Source organism: Colletotrichum aenigma (assembly GCF_013390185.1).
Source record: "Colletotrichum aenigma strain Cg56 chromosome Unknown KSG_Cg56_contig03, whole genome shotgun sequence".
In the NCBI taxonomy this organism is placed as follows: domain Eukaryota; kingdom Fungi; phylum Ascomycota; class Sordariomycetes; order Glomerellales; family Glomerellaceae; genus Colletotrichum; species Colletotrichum aenigma.
Genome location: NW_023500909.1, coordinates 624463 through 644966, shown reverse-complemented (window position 1 = coordinate 644966; position 20504 = coordinate 624463). Strand labels below are relative to the sequence as shown.

Here is a 20504-nt window from a genome sequence, read left to right as displayed (position 1 = left end):
AGATATTGACAATGAATGACTTGATGACCTGTACGCTGGAAGGAGATTTTCCAACTTAGGAAGACTTGAAGCTGAGCTTTATACACTTTTCTCATCCGGAGAGTTAAGTGAGAATGCCTTACAACGTCGTTGGAGACATGAGACTTCGGTAGAAACTTGCTACTTTGGTTCTACCCGTTCCGAGAAAAACGGGGACGACTCGCTCCGGCTGGCCCGTACCCACCAACTAGCACCGGCGGTCAATGTCTCTAGATTATTGCCAAAATGATGTGGCATTACCGTGTGCTCATTTGATAACAGATTGGATACAAGTGACTGACAAGAAAGTAGATCAACCCTTCGTCGAAAACTTTCCAGCCGTGCGTTTGGTTGAGAACACAGACAATAAATGAAGAGTGCTTCAGATCGTCCTGATGTTACATTACAACATTTTCGTCCATCAGATACTCTGTAACATACGGCTTCGACTGGTTTAAATGCAAGTTCTGAAGGGCGACGCTTGGCTGGACACAGTGGGTAGACTTGAGCCAGCTGGATCCAAACTCTATGTTGTGGGCTGGTAGTACTGCGTAGAAGACAGCAACCTCGCTACGGAACCCCGGTTTCTTGCGATGCAGGTCCCACAAACGCCTGTCTTGTATCGGACGGGATAAGGTTTATTTAGTCTTGTCCATCTCAGATGCATAAATTGGCAGGGTGCGACTGTGTATGACTGAGTTTTCTTTCCTGCAGTTTCTATCAGGGAACCCGTGGCCTTTACAAGAAGAAGCTCATGGAAGTACAGTACAAGCTGGGCGCATTTCGTACCGGGCCCTGGACCGTAACTAGTCAGTAGCATGATGCTGCCGATCTCGACATTGGCCAAAGTAATGCACCCATACAGCAAGTGTTATCCGTTGGACCGTTAGCCCAGATCACCCAAACGAGGTGGTCCGGATCTGGAGATTTGTGCGGGTTCAGACGCCGCCTGGCCCAAGGTAAGGCGGCCAGTTGCTGCACAAATCGTTTGGAAGTGTATACTGAGCAATATTCCAAAATTTCAAGTCGTGTTGCGGATTCATGGCTAAACTTGACGCCAAGAGATCGAAACCATTTGTCAAGGGAGTTCCCGTCATGTCGGCCAGAGGTTGGTCCATCGAACAAGACATTTCGCTTTGCTGTACTTACTTCTAAGCTATCGGTGAGATTCATTTGGAGAATTCCAAAGCGCTCAGATATAAGCGTCCGCCCTATCATGGAAAGGCCCCCTTCAGGGTTTCTTTGGGACAGTTGTTGCATACACTTGTCGATTCGACGCATCTGGACACGAAGCTTTGCAGCCAGTCCAGGTGATGAAGATCTGGTTGCTTCGACTCTCTCAAGAGATTCGGCCAAGACGAGAAGTATGTTTCCTGACGTGCAAATAGGTCCACGCAGATACAGGCTGTTGTATAACACCGGCGAGCATATGACCCACTTGAGCCAGATGATGTAGCTAGGCTGACGTCAGCTTGTAATCAGGCTTTTCCCTTCTCACGAGGAGGACTTACGGTTACTATGCTTGAGGCGTAAAAGAATGCGAGGGGTATCATGCTTATCTCGTCGAGAAGCTCGGTTGCAATGGCGCAATGCAAGTGTACACTTGGCCCATCCTCAGCGTCTGAAGCGTGAGCAAGATGTTGCAAGCTGCGAAAATTTCTCTCACATTTATCAGCATTCACAGATCGGTAGGTAGTACATAGAGCCGTGGTGGATGGGATCCATACCAATGAATCCCAGCCGATCTTTCTGGGGATCTCCTGTGATGGCTTTATCATCAGGAAGGCTCTCGTATAGTCGAGCTGGTAGCCTGAGGCCGTCTGCTGCTAACACTTTCGGCGACTGACGACAAGCCAAAAAGGCTGTGACTTTGCCCCCGGCGCTGTCGACCGACGTTTATCTATCTCGCCTGCTGCACGCGTCAATCTGCTCCAGGATGCGGTAAAGGTCTGTGCAAAAGTTCCAGCCCCGTACAAACGACGTTGCCTCTTTGGCGTGATATGTGTGTCGTCAGACACTTCAGAGGGATATTGAACGGCCGCTTTCGCTTGTCTATGTCTCGAGATGAAGCCAAACATCTTGGCCAAGTGTTGGTAGTGCTGGTATGAGCCCCAGAACTTGGTGAAATAAGTCAATGACAAATTACCTGGCCTTATTGGGAGATGGTACTTCGGGATCATACTTACCAGACGCTCTTCGCTCTTGCTTCTAGTATTCGTTCAGGTCCTCCGCCCAATTCGCTTCGGCATGGAAACCGCGGCTCACCGACAAAGAGACATAGTCTTGTCCATGAAATAGCGCCTTGTAAGATGTTCATTATGAAGACACGCTGAAGCAAACAGCGACTTTCCTTTCATCAACGAGTACCAATCAGAAACGTCCGTGAACTCTTTTGGTATGACCCTCATGGCCGCGTCGTAAGATTCGATGGACTTCAAGCTAGCTTCAGCGCGCAGATTGTGAAGACCGCAGGGTATGGAAATTCCGTCGTTCAGCCGCCCCGCTGCGAAGCAGCGTTGCAACGAACACATCCCATTCAGATTGATACTTCTTTTGCTCGACCTGGGATCGGAGAGTTGGATAGTAAAAATACCCCCGTCTGGCGATCACAGGTTAATGGAGCCTTTAATCAAACGAATATTCTGCAGGACTTTGGGCTACAGGTACAGAGGATAGTAGTAGAACACATTTACGAGGTCACCACCCCTTACGTTGTCGTCGTCCACGATACGTAAAGTTATGGTAAATCTCTAGAGAACAGCCAATGCCGAAGCCACGTCCTCTGCTTACCATTTACAACGTGGGCTGTCTGATACTCGTAGCGAAAACGAAAGCAGTATTGCCGAACAACTCTTAGCACATGAATATTGAATAGTAGTGAAAAAAACGGGGATATTTAAATTGTAGCCGATACCTGCAACGAGGCCTCGGGATATATTTCGTCAAGGAGCCAAAGCTCTACTAAGCTTCCCAAAAGTTTTGAATGGCTCATTATAGCTAGTGATACACCACAGAAATCGGGCATGTAGATATCCACAAAGAACAGTGATGTGACAAACTACCGATGGTGCATGTGAGGGGAGCCCATGGGTGTAGTGTTGTTTTCAGGAACGGGAGAGTCGCGTCCTTGCTGATGGAAATGCTGTTGGTCGTATGGTGTCGGAGATCCCATCTCACTTCGCGCCGTCGCGACTGATGCATCCAGTTCAGAGTACCTGTGAAGGTTGCCAGAGTGGAACTCTGACTCTCGGGGCGATGTGCTGTAGGGCGGCTTGTACAGCCCTGGTGAAGAGGTGATGTAAGAGCTTCGGGGGTCTGTACCGGTGTGCTGAGGCTCGACGAGGGTTTGAGCCGGCGTGTGAGGCTCTGCTGGTGGTGTTACGTCCGGCTTCTCAGACAGTTGACGCTTAAGCGACTTGTTCTGCTTCCACAGCCAGAACGTCGAGATAAGACCGGCCAAGAGACAGACACCAGCTACGACAGCGAGACCGATAGTTGCTCCCTTGAAAGCATCATCGTTGCCAGCACCATTGCCATCTGTGGTGTTCGCAGTGCAGACTGATTCCTGGGTCTGGATTGAGATCGCTTCGTCGGTGCCACAGCAGGTTGTGTTCGATGCTCCGCAGCAATACTTCGCTGTGCCGTCATTACAAGCGGTCAGAATAGTTGAGTTGGAAGCGGAACCGCCAGACTATCTAATGTTAGTAAATTTGTAAATTCCCCAAAGCCCTGTGACCGTACCTCTTCATCCATGCATATGTTGACACAAGCCTTGCTCTTCCATGTCTTATCCGTACAGAACCCTCTTTGTGGTTGCTGTTGCTTGTTGATACATAGGCCGGATGATGAGCAGATATCTCTTTCGTCGGCCGGGCCGTCGAGAGCGCAGCAGCTAGAGAAGACGCCGGACTGGGTGATTCCGAGCTTGTTGCACGGAACGTAGGTTTCATTGTTGGCAACTGAACCGTCTGGCGCGTAACAGGCAACTTCTTGTGCTGAAACTGTGGCAGCAAGGCTCACGGCCACTGCTAGTAATGGCACCAACATCGCGGCGATTAATTTGGCTGGTTCGGATCCGTCGAGAGACCGGGCGATGGCGCACAGCGATCGAGTGTGGGACAGAAAAGAGAACGGAAGAAGAAAAACCGAACCAGACCAATTTTAATCAATCAAAATGGGGGGCCTGTCTGTCTTTATGAGAAATACAGGAGCACAGAGCTGATCACCTGTACGCCGCCGGCCTGCATATCCGGCGCATCCTTCCCACTGTCTTCCTCGCTCTTTTCCTCAAGCCTCGCTGCATCTCACCTCAGATGACCAGGGTGGGCTCCATCTTACACGCATAAAAAAATGCTGGTAGCTCAACATACGATATCAGCACCTGCAGCCAACAAGCCCGTCAGCTATCTGAATTAGGCAAGCGAGATGCAATGGCTGTGAACCCCTGCTCAACCGAGCCACTCAGAGGCATGGACGGCAACAGGCTGCGGCATTCGGCCAAATGAAAAGACCTTTCCAACACACAATGGAAGACAACCAACACAGCGGATTATTCACCAAAACTGGGCGGCTGTGTCCGAGAGGGAGGGGCACAATGAGGGGGCTCGGGGCAAACCGACATTGTGAGGGTGGCCACCGGACGCAATGATACGCTGGGATGGGCCGATTGGCACCGTCGGATTGAGGGGTTCGTCAATGAATCTGTGAACTATTATTTACGGATCTGAGTGTTTTCTTCAGTCTGCGCCAGGATAGTTCTGGTCTCATCAGATAATTCCTTTCATCTTGCATGCAGTGTCTGAGTACTAGGTAGGTACTTGGAATGAGCCCATCGCAACGTTTCTGCAAGCTGAGCTCTGAAGTTTGAACACCGCCCCCAATCACATTCTAATGTGAGAAACAGGTGAGTGGAATTATCCCCCAATCATGATCCCATGGGCAATGTTCCATTGCAGCTACACCATGTTGATCATTGAAAAGCCACCTGGCTTGGCAGACCACACAGGCGATTCGCCCAGAATTCTGTGATCAGGCTATCGCACCGGTCAGCTTACTTGGCACTGAGGAGCTGTCAATTGAGTACAGCGTCGCACCGACTCAGCGATGTTCTGGAATTTGACTCAAGTGCGCATCAAAGCAAAGTTGGTGACGCCTCTGAAATAGTGCAGGCTCTTTCTGTGCGATGAGAATCACATTTCACAAGCACACTAGGTATCTACGTCAACAATTATTTCACACCAAGGGGAATAGAATCGCTGTTCCCCGATTTTTGAGAAGTTCCGACTTCTTCTAACAGTTTCAATACTTGTTAATCACTCACGGCAATAGTTGACGTTTATTGGTTTGCTCTGAAAATGTAATTGTCCGCTGAATATGCTGTACATGGCCTATTATCCCTCCATTCATGAAGAACTTGGTCTGAGGTGCCAAGCAACACGTGCGAAGCTGGTATAGATGCTAGAGAATACGTGATACAATCGTATGAAAGGTAACCTAGCAATACCCAGAAGGCGGTCTAGCTGTTTGGTCACTTGAGAACTACGACGTTTGCCGTACCTTGGCACGCTACCTCCTTTGAAGAAGGCAAGAGACTATCCGAAAATGACGATATGGGTGGAACATACACATCCTCAGAAGAATACATGATAAATGTACATCAATGGGCGCAATAGACATATACGACAAGTTCTCGACTTCGTAGTCTTGTTCAACGACGGAACGACAATACATATATTTGACAGGCTAGTGGTAACCATTATACACTCAATCATAAAGCCTGGTATTGCACAATTACGCTACAAACCAAGAAGCCAGCTGGATCATGCCGCCCACCTGGTCAAAGTCTTCTCAGCTTTAAGCTGTCCCAGTGGCGGCTCCCTGCTCGGGATTTTGTAAGCTCATCCGCCTGACTGTCTCTTTCTTTGTCGTCAAAACCTCGTGCAACTCTCTGACCATGTCTGGAACAGGCCGTTTACTGATGAAGATGGAATCAAACTGCCCCAGCACATCGGGGTAGTTCCGAAGACAACTCCTTGCTTCCCATAATAGTCTCTCCGCAAAAGCAGGATCAGCGGTGTTCTTGAGCATCTCGGCCATTAAGGTGTTGTATCTTCGCTGATTTGCGTCATCAACATGTTGCTACGACCGTTGTTAGATACTAGGATTCAGGAACGTAGAGAATCACACTGCTGATGCTCGCATGAATGGTCCGAGAATTGGTCCAGCGTACCTGGATGTCAAACGTCAAATTGACAGTGGGTTCTATAACCGCTCCTTTGAAATCTACTGATGGAAACTGTTTCTGAATGTCTTCGCCATTTTTCATCGACTCAGCAATCATCCCCTCCCGACTTCTGCCGAGAACTTCCGGCTGCTGCGACGCAGCGTCGGATTTGGTGGAGCTCGCGGATCTGCTCATCATGCGGGACTAACGACAAAATTGTACTTTCAATCCCGGAGCGCCCGGCGATGACTTTGGGTTGCGGAGTCAGTAGGTTTGGACAAGCTTGAGCTGCCGTCTGAAGTTGCCCCTGTTGGCGCACGTGAAACTGCCAACTCCAAAGTCGCGGAATGGAGTCGGGGCGAACCCCAACCCTTTTATGCATTTGCCGTGCCAGTGGCACATGGAAGATCGGCTACCAATATGGCGGGAGCGACACCGCGCCGGCAAAACGGTGGCGTTTGCCGATGAAGTCACACCCGCCCTGTCATTGGTGATTGTGTTCAACCTGCATGCGCTGTCAGCCCTTTTAGCATCAATCGTTCCCTAGCGGCTTGGCGGATCGACCCGGAGCTGATCCCGAGGTCAGTTGTGAAGAATGGGTACTTCCCGCGCCTCGGCTCGTCTATCCGCTCGTCAACTTCAGGCGGGCTAGTTGGGCTGTGACACGCGCTCAGATTGTTTGGCAAGACGAAATGTTCAATTTGACTCAAGAATAAGCATTTTGTTCATGGCAAATGATTTACAATAGATTTACAATGGCGATCCGTCACTGACCTTTGACGAACCAGACCCTTTCCTTTCTTGATTGTTTTGATATGTTGAAAGCGAAAAGAAGGATTATTCGGTCATCTGAAGAAAACGTCGCTGATACTTAAACATGCCGACTAAAATGTGCCCCTCGCTCTTTTGACACCCCTTAACAATTCGACGGTCGAGAAGGCCTAGCGGGGCGCTTCGCACCCTTCTTGCGCTCTGCTTCGCTAGGTTCGGCGGGTTCGGCGGGCTCTTTGCATTCTCTTGGCTTCACAACCGGGTTCAGAATGTCTTCCGGGGCGATGGCTGGTGCTGCTTCTTGAACAGTTCGATCTTCGATGTTTAGGCGGCGATGGAGGCTCTGAAGAATGTGGGTGTCGATGGTGAAAGCCAGTCCAGTGGAGATGAGGGTGGTAAGGAATACAATCGATGAGAACTTCATGGCTGTGAATCGAAGGTGATTTCGAGGTTTTGTTTTGTTGCAGATAAGGTGACAGGGCCAACGGCAGATATGATGGTTGTAAACAATCAGACGGCAAAGCGCAGGAACTGATAAAGCTGACCAGGCAACTTAAGTATGCTGTGTTGGGGACGTGATGTATGTATGTTGTTTTGAAATACTTATGGTAGGCCTGGTGACTTCAGGGGTTTCGGCGTCGCCCGAGATCGCCGGCCTGACTCGCATGGGCTATGCACAGCCTTACAGAAATTAATGCGGTGGATGTGGTGGGATACCAGCGTACCTTTTATAGTTCAGCTGAAGTTTCATCGTCATAAGTATTGGGATATGCCTTATTGTTGTCATTTACCATATTCCTATGAGGTTGAGCAAGCGCAACATCGGAGGCTGCGGGAATGGCTTCCTTCTGCGTGTTTTGTCACAAACCCGAAGCCTCTACATCCAAGCCTAATGGTTTGCGTTCGCGATTAAGCCACCTTGATCTTGATAGCGAAAAACCCACAAGATTATCGTAGCCAATGGGTAGTATCATCAATGCAGTTGCGCTGTGTCGGTGAATGAAGACAGATTATCAAAAGGTTCTAAATCAGTCGAGAAAAAACAACGTGAAACGAAATCGACGACGGAGTAAACGATGGCTGGAACTATAAAAATCATGGGATGAAAGGATTCTTTCAACCAATGGAAGGCTGAAGAGAGGTATTATTTTGAATGGAGATGGTCTCCAGCTTCTATGAATTATGTGCGTTGTCTAGAAAAGAACTGGGTTTAATTACGCGGCGTGTCCCGATGAATTATTATCGATCGATTACTCAGTGAAAACCTTCAATTCCACCAAACGGACCTTCTTGCCCTCCTTGGGCGTCACGAGAATTCTGACGGACTCGGTCGAGACACCAGTCCACTTTACGTTGGTGATGCCATTCGCCAGAGGCACGTCGTACGTTGCGTCGGCGACATCATTCCATTCGCCGCTCAAAACCTGCAGCTTGTAGCTCGCGGGAACATCGAGGCCCTTTTCCTCGTTTGCGAAGAAAGCAATCTCGGCGCGAGAAATCGTGACAGCCGCGCCGAACTCCGTGCTGACCCATTCCTCATTCGTGCTGCCCTCAGGGGTATCGAGACCATTGGCAATGGTGTCCTGGGTCCAGAACCAGATGCGGCCGTCAAAGACGTCATGGAGGCGGTTGATGTCGTAGTTGGCTACGGAAGTATTGACAATAGGAGGAGTGATGTCAACCTGAAGCTGGATCGCTTGGTCAAAGGGGCGGGAGACGGAGACAGTTGAGCGAGTAATGTCGACTGTCAGGCGCTGGAGCTTGTCGGATGAAGCCACCACCTGGCCGCCGACCTCAACGCGTAGACCAGCCTCGCCGTAGCGGTCACCAGTCGCATCCCACTGAACAGCAATCTCTTGCCCGTGGTAGAGGATACGCTCAGCGCGGAAGTAGGAGATGGAAGATGGGTCAGCCAGGGGATTGACTTCCAGAACGTCGTCCGCGCGAGGACGAATACCGACGAAGCCGGACAGAATCAAGTCAACGTAGCCGGAGTGGAAGTAGTGGTGCGAGCGTCCCAGTCCGACAATCGGCTCACCGGTGTCAGGGTCGTAGTTCTCTTCAATATCCAAGATGTTGTCGAAGTGCTTGTTGTAGTGCTGGTTGGCATACTGCTTGAGCAGCCTGGTGTAGTCGCCAACATTGACAAGCGAGGATGAGTTGGGGTAGTGGTCGAGAACATTGGCGAGCGAGGTCAGGACCTGGGTTGTCTGGTAGGGCCAAGAAGGACCATTCCAATGGCACTCGGTTTGTGTGCCCTCGTAGCGCCACACACGCATGTAATATTCGTACGAGGGTTCAACAGTGCGCAGTCCGAAGGGGCCGCCGAGTTGATCAGAGCTCAGAACGTGCTTCCATGCCTCACCGAACTTGGCGTCATCATCGGGAAGATCATGCGCCCAGGGAACAATACCGGCGAGCTCACGTCCTCGGATGAAGTCCCAGTAAGTCACGTTCTCGTTGTTGACGAAGAAGCGATCGATGAAGTGCTCGAATGTGGAGTTCCACAAGTCTCTCTGGAGAGTCTCCTTGATGGCGTCGGCTCGGTTGTTGTATTCCGCAACAACATCGTCAAGACCACCCTTCAAAGCGGCGATCTTGGCGATAGCCCGCGCGTTGGCGTATTGGTAGGTGTTGATGGTAGGGCGGAAAGCCTGGCCTCCACCAAAGCCATCATACCCGCCAGACGCGTCAATACTGGCGATAGTATACTCGGTCGCGTCGGCGAGGGGTTCGATCCAGAAAAGACCCTTCGTCTCGTCGTAGTGGTCGCCAACCCATTCGTTGTAGACCCTTTGCATGTCGTCGAGGAGCGAGATGGCGAGTTCGGGGTTTCCGTCGACGAGATAGTTCCTCCAAACACCATCTGCCAAGCTTTCGGAGTACTGACGCGGGTTGCTGTCGGCGCTGTACATAAAAGTCGCATGGTCCTGCTTGAAGCGAGGGTCGCGGCACCATCGGCCTTCTGAAAGATGGAAGATTGCGGCGCAATTGTTGGAAGCCCACGGCTGCGTCTGCCAGCCAACGTTGTCGATGAATTCTGTAGTGATGTAACCGTACTTGGTTCCGACATCGCGTTGGTGAGTGCGGAAAACATTCCAACGGTAGTAGTAGACTTCGGTGATTTCCGAGTCGCTCGATTCGAACAGCGGAATACGGTCATGGTACCAGGGCGCATCGTTGCCGAAGTACTTCTCGGTAACAGCGTCCACGTCCAATGCGGCCTGGGCCAAGCGCGCAGTCAACGGGACCGCCGCCAGAGTTGACGAAAGCTTCATTTTGTCGGGCTGCTGGTCCTTTGGTGGACAGCTAAGGATGGCTGGGAGCTTGAGAGTCCTCGGTCTGTTGGCATGGTGCTTTGTGACGACCAGCTACTCGACTTTATATTGCCAAAACTCCTCTCTGGCGTGATTCGATGGCAAGCTTTGTCCCCGGATATTACCATACTCGGTCGCCCCGACGGGCTCATGATCACAACACAATTGACCCGGCGTCTTGGCTTCGTACAGCAATTTCCGTCGCGAGCGGATCGCGGATACGCGCTTCTTGGAACCTGCATCATGCCCTGAGCTAAGCACACCCGTGCCAATCGTACCGAGCCGCTTCCGCTTGGATGTCATGTAACTACCGCGTCCTAACGGGTGACGATGACGACTGCGCGGGGAAGACTTGGGGCGACAATAGGGGCTGGGGTCCCCGCATGTTCGGTCGATTAGCGCGCGAATGGAACCCCGCGAATCGAGTCGTGATTTACAGGGGGTAGAAGATTAAAAATATGCCGACATAAAGATCGACGGGAAATCGAAAATACGAATATTTAGCTTTGCAGCTATTCGGGAACCTCTCATCTATCTACTTTGCGCCGCGTAATTTAAGTACGGAATGACAGGCCTGACGTGAGCTTCACCGAAGCAATAGTCAAGTCGTGACGACATGGTGTTATGCGGTTTCCTTGAACCTTTAGTGCGAGCTTTTGACGAAGATGAACTGTATTCCACTGGTAATTAGCCGTTGAGGGCCTACGAAGTTGCCTGGGAGGTTGCATTGAAGCCGATACTATGTGATATAATGTTTCCTAAGGTTAAAGCATCGGAATTTTGCCTTGCAAGCTGTTTGAACGGGATCTCCTCCTCTTTCATGGCGATCAGTGTGGGTAAAGTCGCTAAATTTTCAAGTCGCGCAATTTCTGAATGACGGCACTGAAGAACCATTCCTGCAGCCTCGCACTATTCTCCGATGAATTTGGCCCAAACATCGGCACTCGAGATGGGTTTGGACCCATCAAACAAGACGTGACTACTTCACTCACAGTGTCTCCAATGTATCCCCTGACATCGTCTGCGAACTGACCGTTGAGCAAGATTCCTTTCACCCTTGCAGTCTCGCTTGGGAGCTCTACTTGCTTTTTGCTGAAGCCCAGCACACCAGCAATCGGCTTCCAGTATATAATCTCCAGCATGATAATGCCAAGTGAGTATATATCATGATGCTTCTTGAAACCAAACCCTTGTGCGTCATCTCTCGGGCTTCCTTGGACGGCAGGGTGTCGATACAGGTCCTCTAAACCAATTTGCGGGGGAACTTCAGACATGAAGTCGGCGTGTTCAGGGCGCGAGTAATCGAAACCGGAAAGAAATGGTTGACCGTAATCTACTCGCGATTCCGTATGGTTGAAAAAAAGAATGTTTTGACTCCGAAGCCCTTTGTGAAGCCAGTCCACGGCGTGTAGTCTCTCAATACAGTCTGAGAGAATCTTAATCAACCGCAGACGATCGCTGAGACTAGGCTTTGGATGATTCTTCAATAGTTCAAGGAGAGGCACTGGAAGAGCAGATGAGTCCACTCCCGAAGGGTTCTCGAAGACAAGTCCCGGCCGAGTTTCCGTCGTGCCCACATCTTCGACATAGTAACCAAGACACTTCAGTGCCCTGAATTGGGCTGTGTATGCATCCTCCCTGAGGAGTTGTACTAAGGATTCGAACCTGCTCAGTATCATGGAATCTGATCGGCGTATACCCATGTGATGTTGACGTGGTTCGACAGTTTTCCATTCAATCCAGACTCTTCTCCAGGATTCGAAGGATGGTTTGTACCAAACCGAGCATCGATGTGATATGAACTGAGCTCCGGCTTCGATGGGCTGTATTTCGGTAGTTTTGATCTTTAGGGGGCGAAAGTTGGACTCAAGATTGTTCAAGTTTAAATCTTGTCGCAGGGTATTGCTGAGTGCCCCTTGGTTGATTGCTGCCATGAGACCCTTGACTTGGGCAAGATTAGCCAGGGGTGTGACAGATACCCTTGCACCGGATGCTTCAGATAACACCATGATCTTGGATGAGCTGTCCGGTGTCCCATGGAGTAGCTCTCGTGCGGTTTGATGAGTGGAGGCAGATATCAGTAGCCCGGCTTTGACGATCTCACATAGGTCGTCAATCTTGTCATTGAGATGCATGATCCGATAATTGGTTTGTGTTTGTAAAGCGCTGAGTGCCTGAACCTGCTGCCTGTTGAGGAATTCTACCAAGTAGTCGTTCAAACGTGTGAGCTTCTCCAGGATCTCTTCAATCTTTGCCTTGTCCGAGATCGCCCATCTCAATCTTGCAGGGTACTTGGAAGTCTTTTCAAAGAATTTGAGCGACCTCTCAAGTAGGAGGCTTTTGTCGGGAAAACGGCTCTGTAACGTCTCTGTCTTCTTCATGTCGACCGCGACTGACGCATTGTCCTCAATGTGATGTGTGCCCATATCTTCATACAAGAAGGGATGCGACAGAGGCCGTAGACGATCGTCAAGTCTGCCAAATCTGAACATCAATCGATACTGTTCGTCAAGAATCTGCAATATGACGGTCCTTGACGCTTGATTGATATTTATTGTCGAATCATCTTCAGAAAGTTCAACAACATTGGCCCAATCGAGTAAGCGGCATTGCTCAGTTTTGAACTTGATGCGAAGGTATTGGTAACTTTTCTCCAAGCCTTGGGCCTCGGAGAATAATTCATAACCTGATGTGGATCGTTAGTATTAACTCACTAGCGGGAAAAGTTCCAACGAACCCTTGACACACCCAGAAAAGATCTGGAAGAGAAGTGAGACCGAGCCCAAGCCAAGTCCAATAGGTTCCATTGCGGTGTCTGCCGAAAAGTTCAACGAAGCGATAACTTTTGAGGGAACAGCCGTTGGCAAGTCATCTGAACTGTGTCTAGGTTCCCAGTTCAAAGCGGAGAGTCACGAGAATTATTAATGTGAGTACCGAGTTGCCGCCTGCAGATTCTGCCTATCACATCCTAAATAGCCAGCCTGTGTGCAAACACCCAAAATGCACAATTAGGCTGGCCCGAGGCATTCTGCTCCAACTATTACAGGCTCGATTTGTCATCGGGGAACTCCGTAGGAGGCTATGGGTGTATGACCGCATTAGATAGCAACATGGGACTTTGCCAAGTAGGACTAGCTAGCCTGCTTTTCAACGCAGAGTGCTTTTACGACCGGTGCATGCGTTATCAGCTAGCCTGATTCTGACACCGATCGTAAAACTCACACGAACCATTCACAAGGTCTCATGTTGACCGTTGAACCTCGCTGTCAAGCCGCAAAACTTTATAGTTTATCTTTCACGGTAAGCTTGATCAGATGCACAAGGCTGGAAAACAGGACACCTCCATGCGTCGAAACTGGAGACGAAAACTATCGCATGACAATGAACATCGTAGCACGCTGAGTAGTAACGTTGCCATGACTTCAACTCCAGGCAGCCATAAGGCAGCCGTTTGAGTCTCCCGTGGCAGGACTCAAAGTGCAGATCTGTCAGCACAGCCCTAGGATCTTCGATCTTACCACCCCATTGTAGATATGAGGCTCTCTCAAGCTGAGCCTACTGAAAAGCTGTGCTTAACAGGTGATCACAATTGCGGTTGCATATTTCATGGTGGCTGAAGTCCGTCGGAGAGTGCACCGCACACATGCATGTTTCGGTTCGAAGTGAGGTGGCTCGCGTTCGGCAACACGCAGATTGGGCTGACTCAATAGCAATCTGCCAGATATACATAAATAGTGTTCTGTTTTTTGCACTGGCCATCAACATTTATGTGATTTGAAGTTGATCGCCTTCTCGATCAAAATAAGCATCCAAGCAATTCGCGATATCACACTTTGCATGATCCCGTCATTATTGCTACCAGCCTTTCAATCCAGCCCCACAACTCTCTACTCGAAGCCTTTCACCATGAGCAGCTACCACAACCCATATTACGAGAGTTTGAGAGGGGATGAGGATGAGACGGGAATCAAGCTATCGCAGGAGCCTACAAAGATGGGGCCTGACACAGAGACAACGGAAGTCCCAAGGACAAGAAGAAAGGTAATACCCGAAAGCCTTTTCCGGAAGATTTTGGAGAAATGCGGGCTTCCCAGTCCAAATGATCCGCTTGCGGAGAAATGAGTCTTGATAGACGCCATCTTCCCTGCAATTTCGCAAGCTTTGGAAGATCGCGGTCAGACACAATGGAGTCTTAGTCCTAGGACCTTCTCGATTCTATGGATCTTGGATATTCCGAATGTGATGGATTCTTTCGTCGCAGAAGGGCGGACCGACAGATATCTTCCTTACAGCGAGTCCAACCTTCCTGACTGCATTCCGGGCAGCTTGAGATCTCGGTTCATCAAGTTGCAGAGCCTGGTTCGATATAACCTCAAGGATGTCCATGAACTCGAAGAAAGCGGCAAGCATGTTCATCTGACTCGAAATGCTGACGCATACTTTCATTCGATGGAAAAGCTTGGGAGTGGAAGATTCGCAAAGGTCGACAAAGTCCGCAGTTGTCGAACTACCCATTACTATGCAAGGAAGCAAATCCTACGGGGAGAATCTGTGCTCGAAGATCACTCTCAACTGAAAGCCTTTGAGAATGAATTGACAGCTCTCAAAGCCTTGTCGCACCGACATGCAGTGAAGCTGGTTGGATCGTACACGGATCCACATCATCTAGCAATCATCATGAGTCCAATTGCAGATGCCGACTTGCATGTCCACCTGCTACGCTGCGAGAAAAGTCTCGACAATCGAAAGTTCATGTTACGACCCTTTTTCGGGTGCTTAACGACCGCACTGGCCTACATACATAGTAAAAACATTCGACACAAGGAAATAAAGCCAGGAAACATTCTCGTTAAAGGCGACACGGTTTACTTGGCTGACTTCGGGACATCCAAGCTCCGTCTGTATGGACATCTAACAACGAACGGCGGTTCCAAGGAAGGCACTCCGCGATAATGGGCTCCTGAGGTCGGAGACCATGCGGTACGTCCAGGGTCCTAATTCTTTCATGTATATCCCCCAAGCTGACAAGGTTTGCAGAATCGTAACCGCTCGAGCGACATCTGGTCTCTTGGCTGTGTCTTTCTCGAAATGGCGACGGTATTGTTTGGTCGCACACAACAGGAGATGCATGAATTCTTCAACACTCATGGGTCCGAGAACCACCAGCGCATCAGCCTCAATCCTGTAGCTACGCGAGAATGGATTGACTTTCTTCGACGCTCCTCTTTCAATGATTCGAGTGTGCTCGATTGGACAGCCTGGATGCTTCAGCCAAAGCCAGATGAACGCCCCACGGCGGCACAATTACGGGGGAAGATCAAAGACCTTCAGACGGAGTTCGAATATATTTGCCGTGAGTGTGCTGCACCAAATGGGACGAGGGACTGTGAAGCACCGGTGCCAGCCTCATCAGGTCAAGGACCCAACATCAATCGTCCTGGAACAGCCCTGCCACAAGATGGCTCTGAACACATAGCCTTAGACAAGCAGGCAGCAGAAGGTCATGATTCGCTGAACTTGTCCCACGAATCTGGCAATTCAAAGATGATCGCGGAGCCAACAGACAATCGGGAAGAAAGAGTCCAGGAACCGAAGATCCAAAAAAGCATAAGCCGCAACTTGCCAGACTCGCAACACAAATCTAAGCCAAAGGTTAGGTTCTCCGAGATAGAGAAGACATATGAACCTGTGGGAAGTCGAGACTCGGTACAGCAGGACACTGGAGAATCCATTCGATTTGCTGGTCTCCCTGAGGACCGCAGGCCTGAACGAACGAAGCACCAAGAAGACGAAGAACGGGATGATGAGGCTCCAGGTGATAATGGATTCATCATTCCAGAGCCTATCAAACCCCCTCCTTTTTCTCTTGAAGAGTGCCTGCCCTTACCACGCGCATCGCTGGTCCCTTCGTACATATTAGCTGGGACAAATCACTTTTCTCATGATGAACTTGAGGAATACAGCTATGGGTCTTCTACGTCAAACGTATTCCTCTACGGACGATTGATGTTTCCGTCCGTCCTGCACGCTATTGCTGCTAGGTCTACAAAAGGTGCCTACTCGCCAGATTTACAACGCCGCATTATGCCTTCTTCAGACGACTGGAACTCGGCAAATTTGTCAATCCAAAGGGCCAGTGAAATCATGATGCCAGCCAAGCTGCGAGGATACGATCGATGGCGTCCTACGGATTTGCAATGTGCGGTGATGCAGAGGTCTGAGTACAACACGGCTATACTTAAGAAGCCGCGGCTCAAGGGCACCGCTCCATTGAATCCTCCAGAAGAGGTCATCGGCTTCATCATGGTCGGAGTCAAGAAGGAGGCTATTCGGTACCTTGATCTTCTTTTCGCTCAAGATGAGCGAGATCTAGACGAGGTGAAGCCTCGATCCAAAGACGATGACCCTGAAGAGGATGGTCCCATGAGTTCGCCGCTGAGAAGGGAGTCTGTGGACGTTGATGTCGAGCTAGACACCGGAGAGATTGTTCAAGTCCATGCGCATACGTACGTTTGGAAACATCACACAGCAGACCTTGGCCAGCTGTGGGAAGAAGATCATTTTCTGCGGGGGTCCAAGTTCCAGAGCCTCATTGAACATGAGAACAGATGGAAAGACGAGGAGCAGGCACTCGCAACAAGCATGCAGATCTCTTTCGCCCTCGTTGGAGACTATGTATGTAGTGCGGTTCTCACCGGGAACGCCGTCGAGCTCAAGACTTTGTTGGATCGAGAGTGGAGCCCCGACGCACCTTGCCGCTACTACGGCAACCCTTTGCAGGCTGCTGTAGTGGTCGGAAACGAAGACATGGTACAGCTACTTCTCGACTACGGCGCCAACGTCAACCAGAGAGACGGCAGGTATGGATCCGCCCTCATTGCTGCCGCCTTTGCATCTCGCAAGTCAATAAGTCGACTCCTTCTCCGGCGTGGGGCAGACGTATTTACTTCCCACCCAACCCACGGCACTGCCCTCTATCAAGCTGTCGGACAGTCAGACTATGCCATAGTTGAAATGCTTCTAGAACATGCCTCCTGGCTCACCGAAGACTGGGGCGAGATACGCGACCTGGCCGATGAGATCGGGGACAGCGAAATCAAGAGTCTTCTGCGGCAATACGACGTTAGACAGATTTACAAGCTCTCTTTACCGGCGCCTCAAAGGTCTCAAAAAGAGCTCGAAGGCCCGCAATCCTACAGCAAGGTTTTTAGCACTGTTGTTCAGAAGTGTTTTGCCGTCCAAACAATGTCGGGAAATTGGAAAGGACGAAAGGGAGTCTTGGTTACGGTCGCCGCCCTCAATGCTGGTGCATCTATGAACATTCTCTCCATCATGCATTCTGCAATTGGCCCGGTCAAGGCACTCATCGATGAGCTGCGCCGTGCCGATGAGATCCAAGAACGAAATCGCCGAGCAGCTTTGGACAACGCGCGGTTGGATCAGCAGTATGATAATGAAGTCAAGTCTATTCGGGATGGTGATGTTTACGAGAGCCGGAAGTTGAATAGAGGTCGACGACATGAGTAATTTGTATTAGGTGAGGGGGGACATTAGTTATTGATAGTAATGGATCAGATTGCTGCTCTCCATTCCGTTTCTTATTAGTTTTCATGCAAAGAACATATGTAGCAATCTTTCAAACCAAGTCAGCCGTTAAACTTTCAGTCATTAGCGACCGGATCAAAACAAGAGCAACACGGCCAGGGAATAAGGTTTATGAGTATCAGCGAAAGTCGCTGGAGCTTCGAAGATGAACGCCAAATGGAGGAACTAAACCATGGGGTTTTTCAGGCCGTTTAAGGATTGATCGACCGGGGACAGTGCCGTGCATCTCAGCGGGAGCTCCCGCTAATCGCTTACCAACTTGCTGCGTCGGCGCTTCCGGAAGAGGTCCACCTAAGGTGGATACTCGGACGCTGTGGTTACAATTGGGGGAAGAGGAGCAAAAGTGAATGATGCCATGCGGTTGAGGGACGGATGTTTCTGTGGTGGGAAGGTTCCATTTTCAGGTTCTTGGCTTGAAATGAACCTTCCAACTCTGGCACCAATGTCCGGGCGACCCACTGAATTGCCTTGTTGTGGAATACGAGCATCCCGCGTCGTTTTCTTGCACCTTGTTGACTGCCGTATGACTCCCGCGTCGTTTTCATCGAGTCCCATGGGCAATTCTTAAAGAGCGCGACGTCGAAAATTCAGGAAAGATCCTGCAGATGGTCTAATGACAACAATCCGAATCTCTCATACTCAAGATGGTGTTGTTCGGCGCCTTGATGCTCTTGGGGCTGGCAAGCCGAGCTGCGGGACATCCTGCTCACGGACCACGGCAACTCAGCAAGAGAACGCAGCTACTCAACAGCTATCGATTCAATACGGTGTCTTCTTACACCCCAGGGAATGATGCGACCTTCCCCGAGCCGAAAACTGCCACAGAAAGAAGAGACAAACGCGCTGATTGCGTTGGAATTGCAACGCTCAAACTGCGAGAAACTGTAACCCAAGCCGAATTTCGGCTGGTGGACGACTCTTACGTTGGAAGCAATGGCGTGGCGCATGTGCATTTTCAACAAACCGTTGATGGCATTGACGTGGACAATGCACAATTTAATGTGAATGTTCGTTCTCCTCATCTATCATAGTATCTTTATTGTGTGGCTAAGTTGTCATCTTACGACAGATCTTTGGAGATGGAACCGTTCTATCCTTCGGCAGCTCTTTCTTTGACCACACTCCAGAGATACCGAGCATTTCCAAGAGAACCGGCCCCTCCACCACTCCCCTTGGAGCTTTTCAGACAGCAGTTCAGCTTCTTGATCTTCCGATCACAGGTGTCGCCGCATCTACAGCGGAATCTATTGATGACGATGGCACATATGTCATTAGAGGCGTTAGGGGCGCTGTGATCGATCCATTAGTAAAGTTGGCATATGTTCAAGTCAACGGTTCCGTTGCGCTGGCATGGAGAGTTGAGACCGACATTGGGACCAACTGGCTCCACACGTACATTGATGCCACAACCGGTAAAGACATCAGCGGTGTGGTTGACTACACAAATACGGCTACGTATGAGGTTTAGTGAGTGAAAATTTTGACTCAGTCGTCTTTCCTGGACTAATCGGCTCTCAGTCCATGGGGGTCCATGAACCCAGATGAATCAGCGAGACAATCCGTTGCCAACCCAGAAGACACGGCTAATTCGCCCTTTGGCTGGCATTCCGACGGTACTCAAGAATACACAACACTCCACGGCAACAATGCTTTTGTTACCATTTCATCAGGCAACAATCCCAGCTCTCCTGACCTGCTATTTTCGTATCCCTACTCACCAGCCACGACGGATCCAGCATCATACGTGGAGGCGTCGGCTACTCAGGGATTCTACATCGTGAACAAATTCCATGATATCCTCTACAAGCTGGGCTTTGACGAAGATGCTGGAAATTTTCAAACTAACAACAATGGCAAAGGTGGTGCTAGCGGCGACCCGCTTGAGCTCATTGTGCAGGCATCGGGAGGCTCAGCGCAGATTTATGTGCCGGCGGATGGAAGGAGCCCTCGCTTGTCAATGGGTGTATGGTCTGGTACTCCTAGACGCGACAGCATGTTCGATGCGACAGTTCTTTTGCACGAGTACATGCACGGAGTTACAGGGCGTCTTGTGGGTGGTCCCGCCACCTCGGGCTGTCTTTCCGACATGAACGGACTTTCAATCAATGAGGGATACTCTGACTTCGTACCTACCCTCTTGCGCGTCATAGAGGGTGACACTAGGAGCACGGATTACACAATCGCAGATTGGGCAACTGGTCAGCCGATTGGGCTGAGATCTCACTATGTCTCGACCAGTCTAGAGACGACTCCGCTGACATATTCGTCCTTGAATGATCTGGTCAGCACGGGAGGCTTTGATTTGGCTACTGTTTGGGCTTCAGTGCTGTACGACGTTTTCTGGAATATGGTGGACACCTATGGAATTGGAGACGTGAGCGCTGTCAGCTTTGACGCGAATGGTGTGCCGCAGGGAGCTCGGTATCTGCTACTGAAGCTCATTTTGGACAGCGAAGCTTTGATGCCGTGCAGCGCGCATCATCTCCAAGCTCGAGACGCGCTCTTGGAAGCTGACCAGGTTTTGACTGGGGGCGCGAACAAGTGTTCCATTTGGAAAGGTTTTGGTAGGA

The 20504-nt window shown here is 50.2% G+C and overlaps 6 protein-coding genes across 6 annotated transcripts; 2 read left to right on the top strand and 4 right to left on the bottom strand.

Annotated features, from left to right (window-relative positions):
• Positions 1–3076: 3076 nt before the first annotated feature.
• CGCA056_v004125 (uncharacterized protein) lies at positions 3077–4065 on the bottom strand (the record flags this gene model as incomplete). Its single annotated transcript, XM_037319380.1, has 2 exons — positions 3077–3709; positions 3760–4065. 2 exons carry the CDS (start codon positions 4063–4065, stop codon positions 3077–3079), a joined length of 939 nt encoding a protein of 312 aa, XP_037181833.1.
• Positions 4066–5871: 1806 nt separating this feature from the next.
• Positions 5872–6436, bottom strand: CGCA056_v004124 (uncharacterized protein; the record flags this gene model as incomplete). Its single annotated transcript, XM_037319379.1, has 2 exons — positions 5872–6156; positions 6248–6436. 2 exons carry the CDS (start codon positions 6434–6436, stop codon positions 5872–5874), a joined length of 474 nt encoding a protein of 157 aa, XP_037181832.1.
• A 721-nt stretch (positions 6437–7157) lies between these two features.
• Positions 7158–7436, bottom strand: CGCA056_v004123 (uncharacterized protein; the record flags this gene model as incomplete). Its single annotated transcript, XM_037319378.1, has 1 exon — positions 7158–7436. One exon carries the CDS (start codon positions 7434–7436, stop codon positions 7158–7160), a length of 279 nt encoding a protein of 92 aa, XP_037181839.1.
• Positions 7437–8262: 826 nt separating this feature from the next.
• On the bottom strand, positions 8263–10290 carry hypBA2 (Beta-L-arabinobiosidase; the record flags this gene model as incomplete). Its single annotated transcript, XM_037319377.1, has 1 exon — positions 8263–10290. One exon carries the CDS (start codon positions 10288–10290, stop codon positions 8263–8265), a length of 2028 nt encoding a protein of 675 aa, XP_037181838.1.
• Positions 10291–16476: 6186 nt separating this feature from the next.
• On the top strand, positions 16477–17856 carry Asb13 (Ankyrin repeat and SOCS box protein 13; the record flags this gene model as incomplete). The annotated part of the gene is made up of 1 exon (XM_037319376.1): positions 16477–17856. The coding sequence occupies one exon, from the start codon at positions 16477–16479 to the stop codon at positions 17854–17856; it is 1380 nt and encodes a 459-aa protein (XP_037181837.1).
• A 722-nt stretch (positions 17857–18578) lies between these two features.
• On the top strand, positions 18579–20396 carry NpI (Extracellular metalloproteinase NpI; the record flags this gene model as incomplete). Its single annotated transcript, XM_037319375.1, has 4 exons — positions 18579–18941; positions 19004–19401; positions 19453–20308; positions 20391–20396. 4 exons carry the CDS (start codon positions 18579–18581, stop codon positions 20394–20396), a joined length of 1623 nt encoding a protein of 540 aa, XP_037181836.1.
• Positions 20397–20504: the final 108 nt, after the last annotated feature.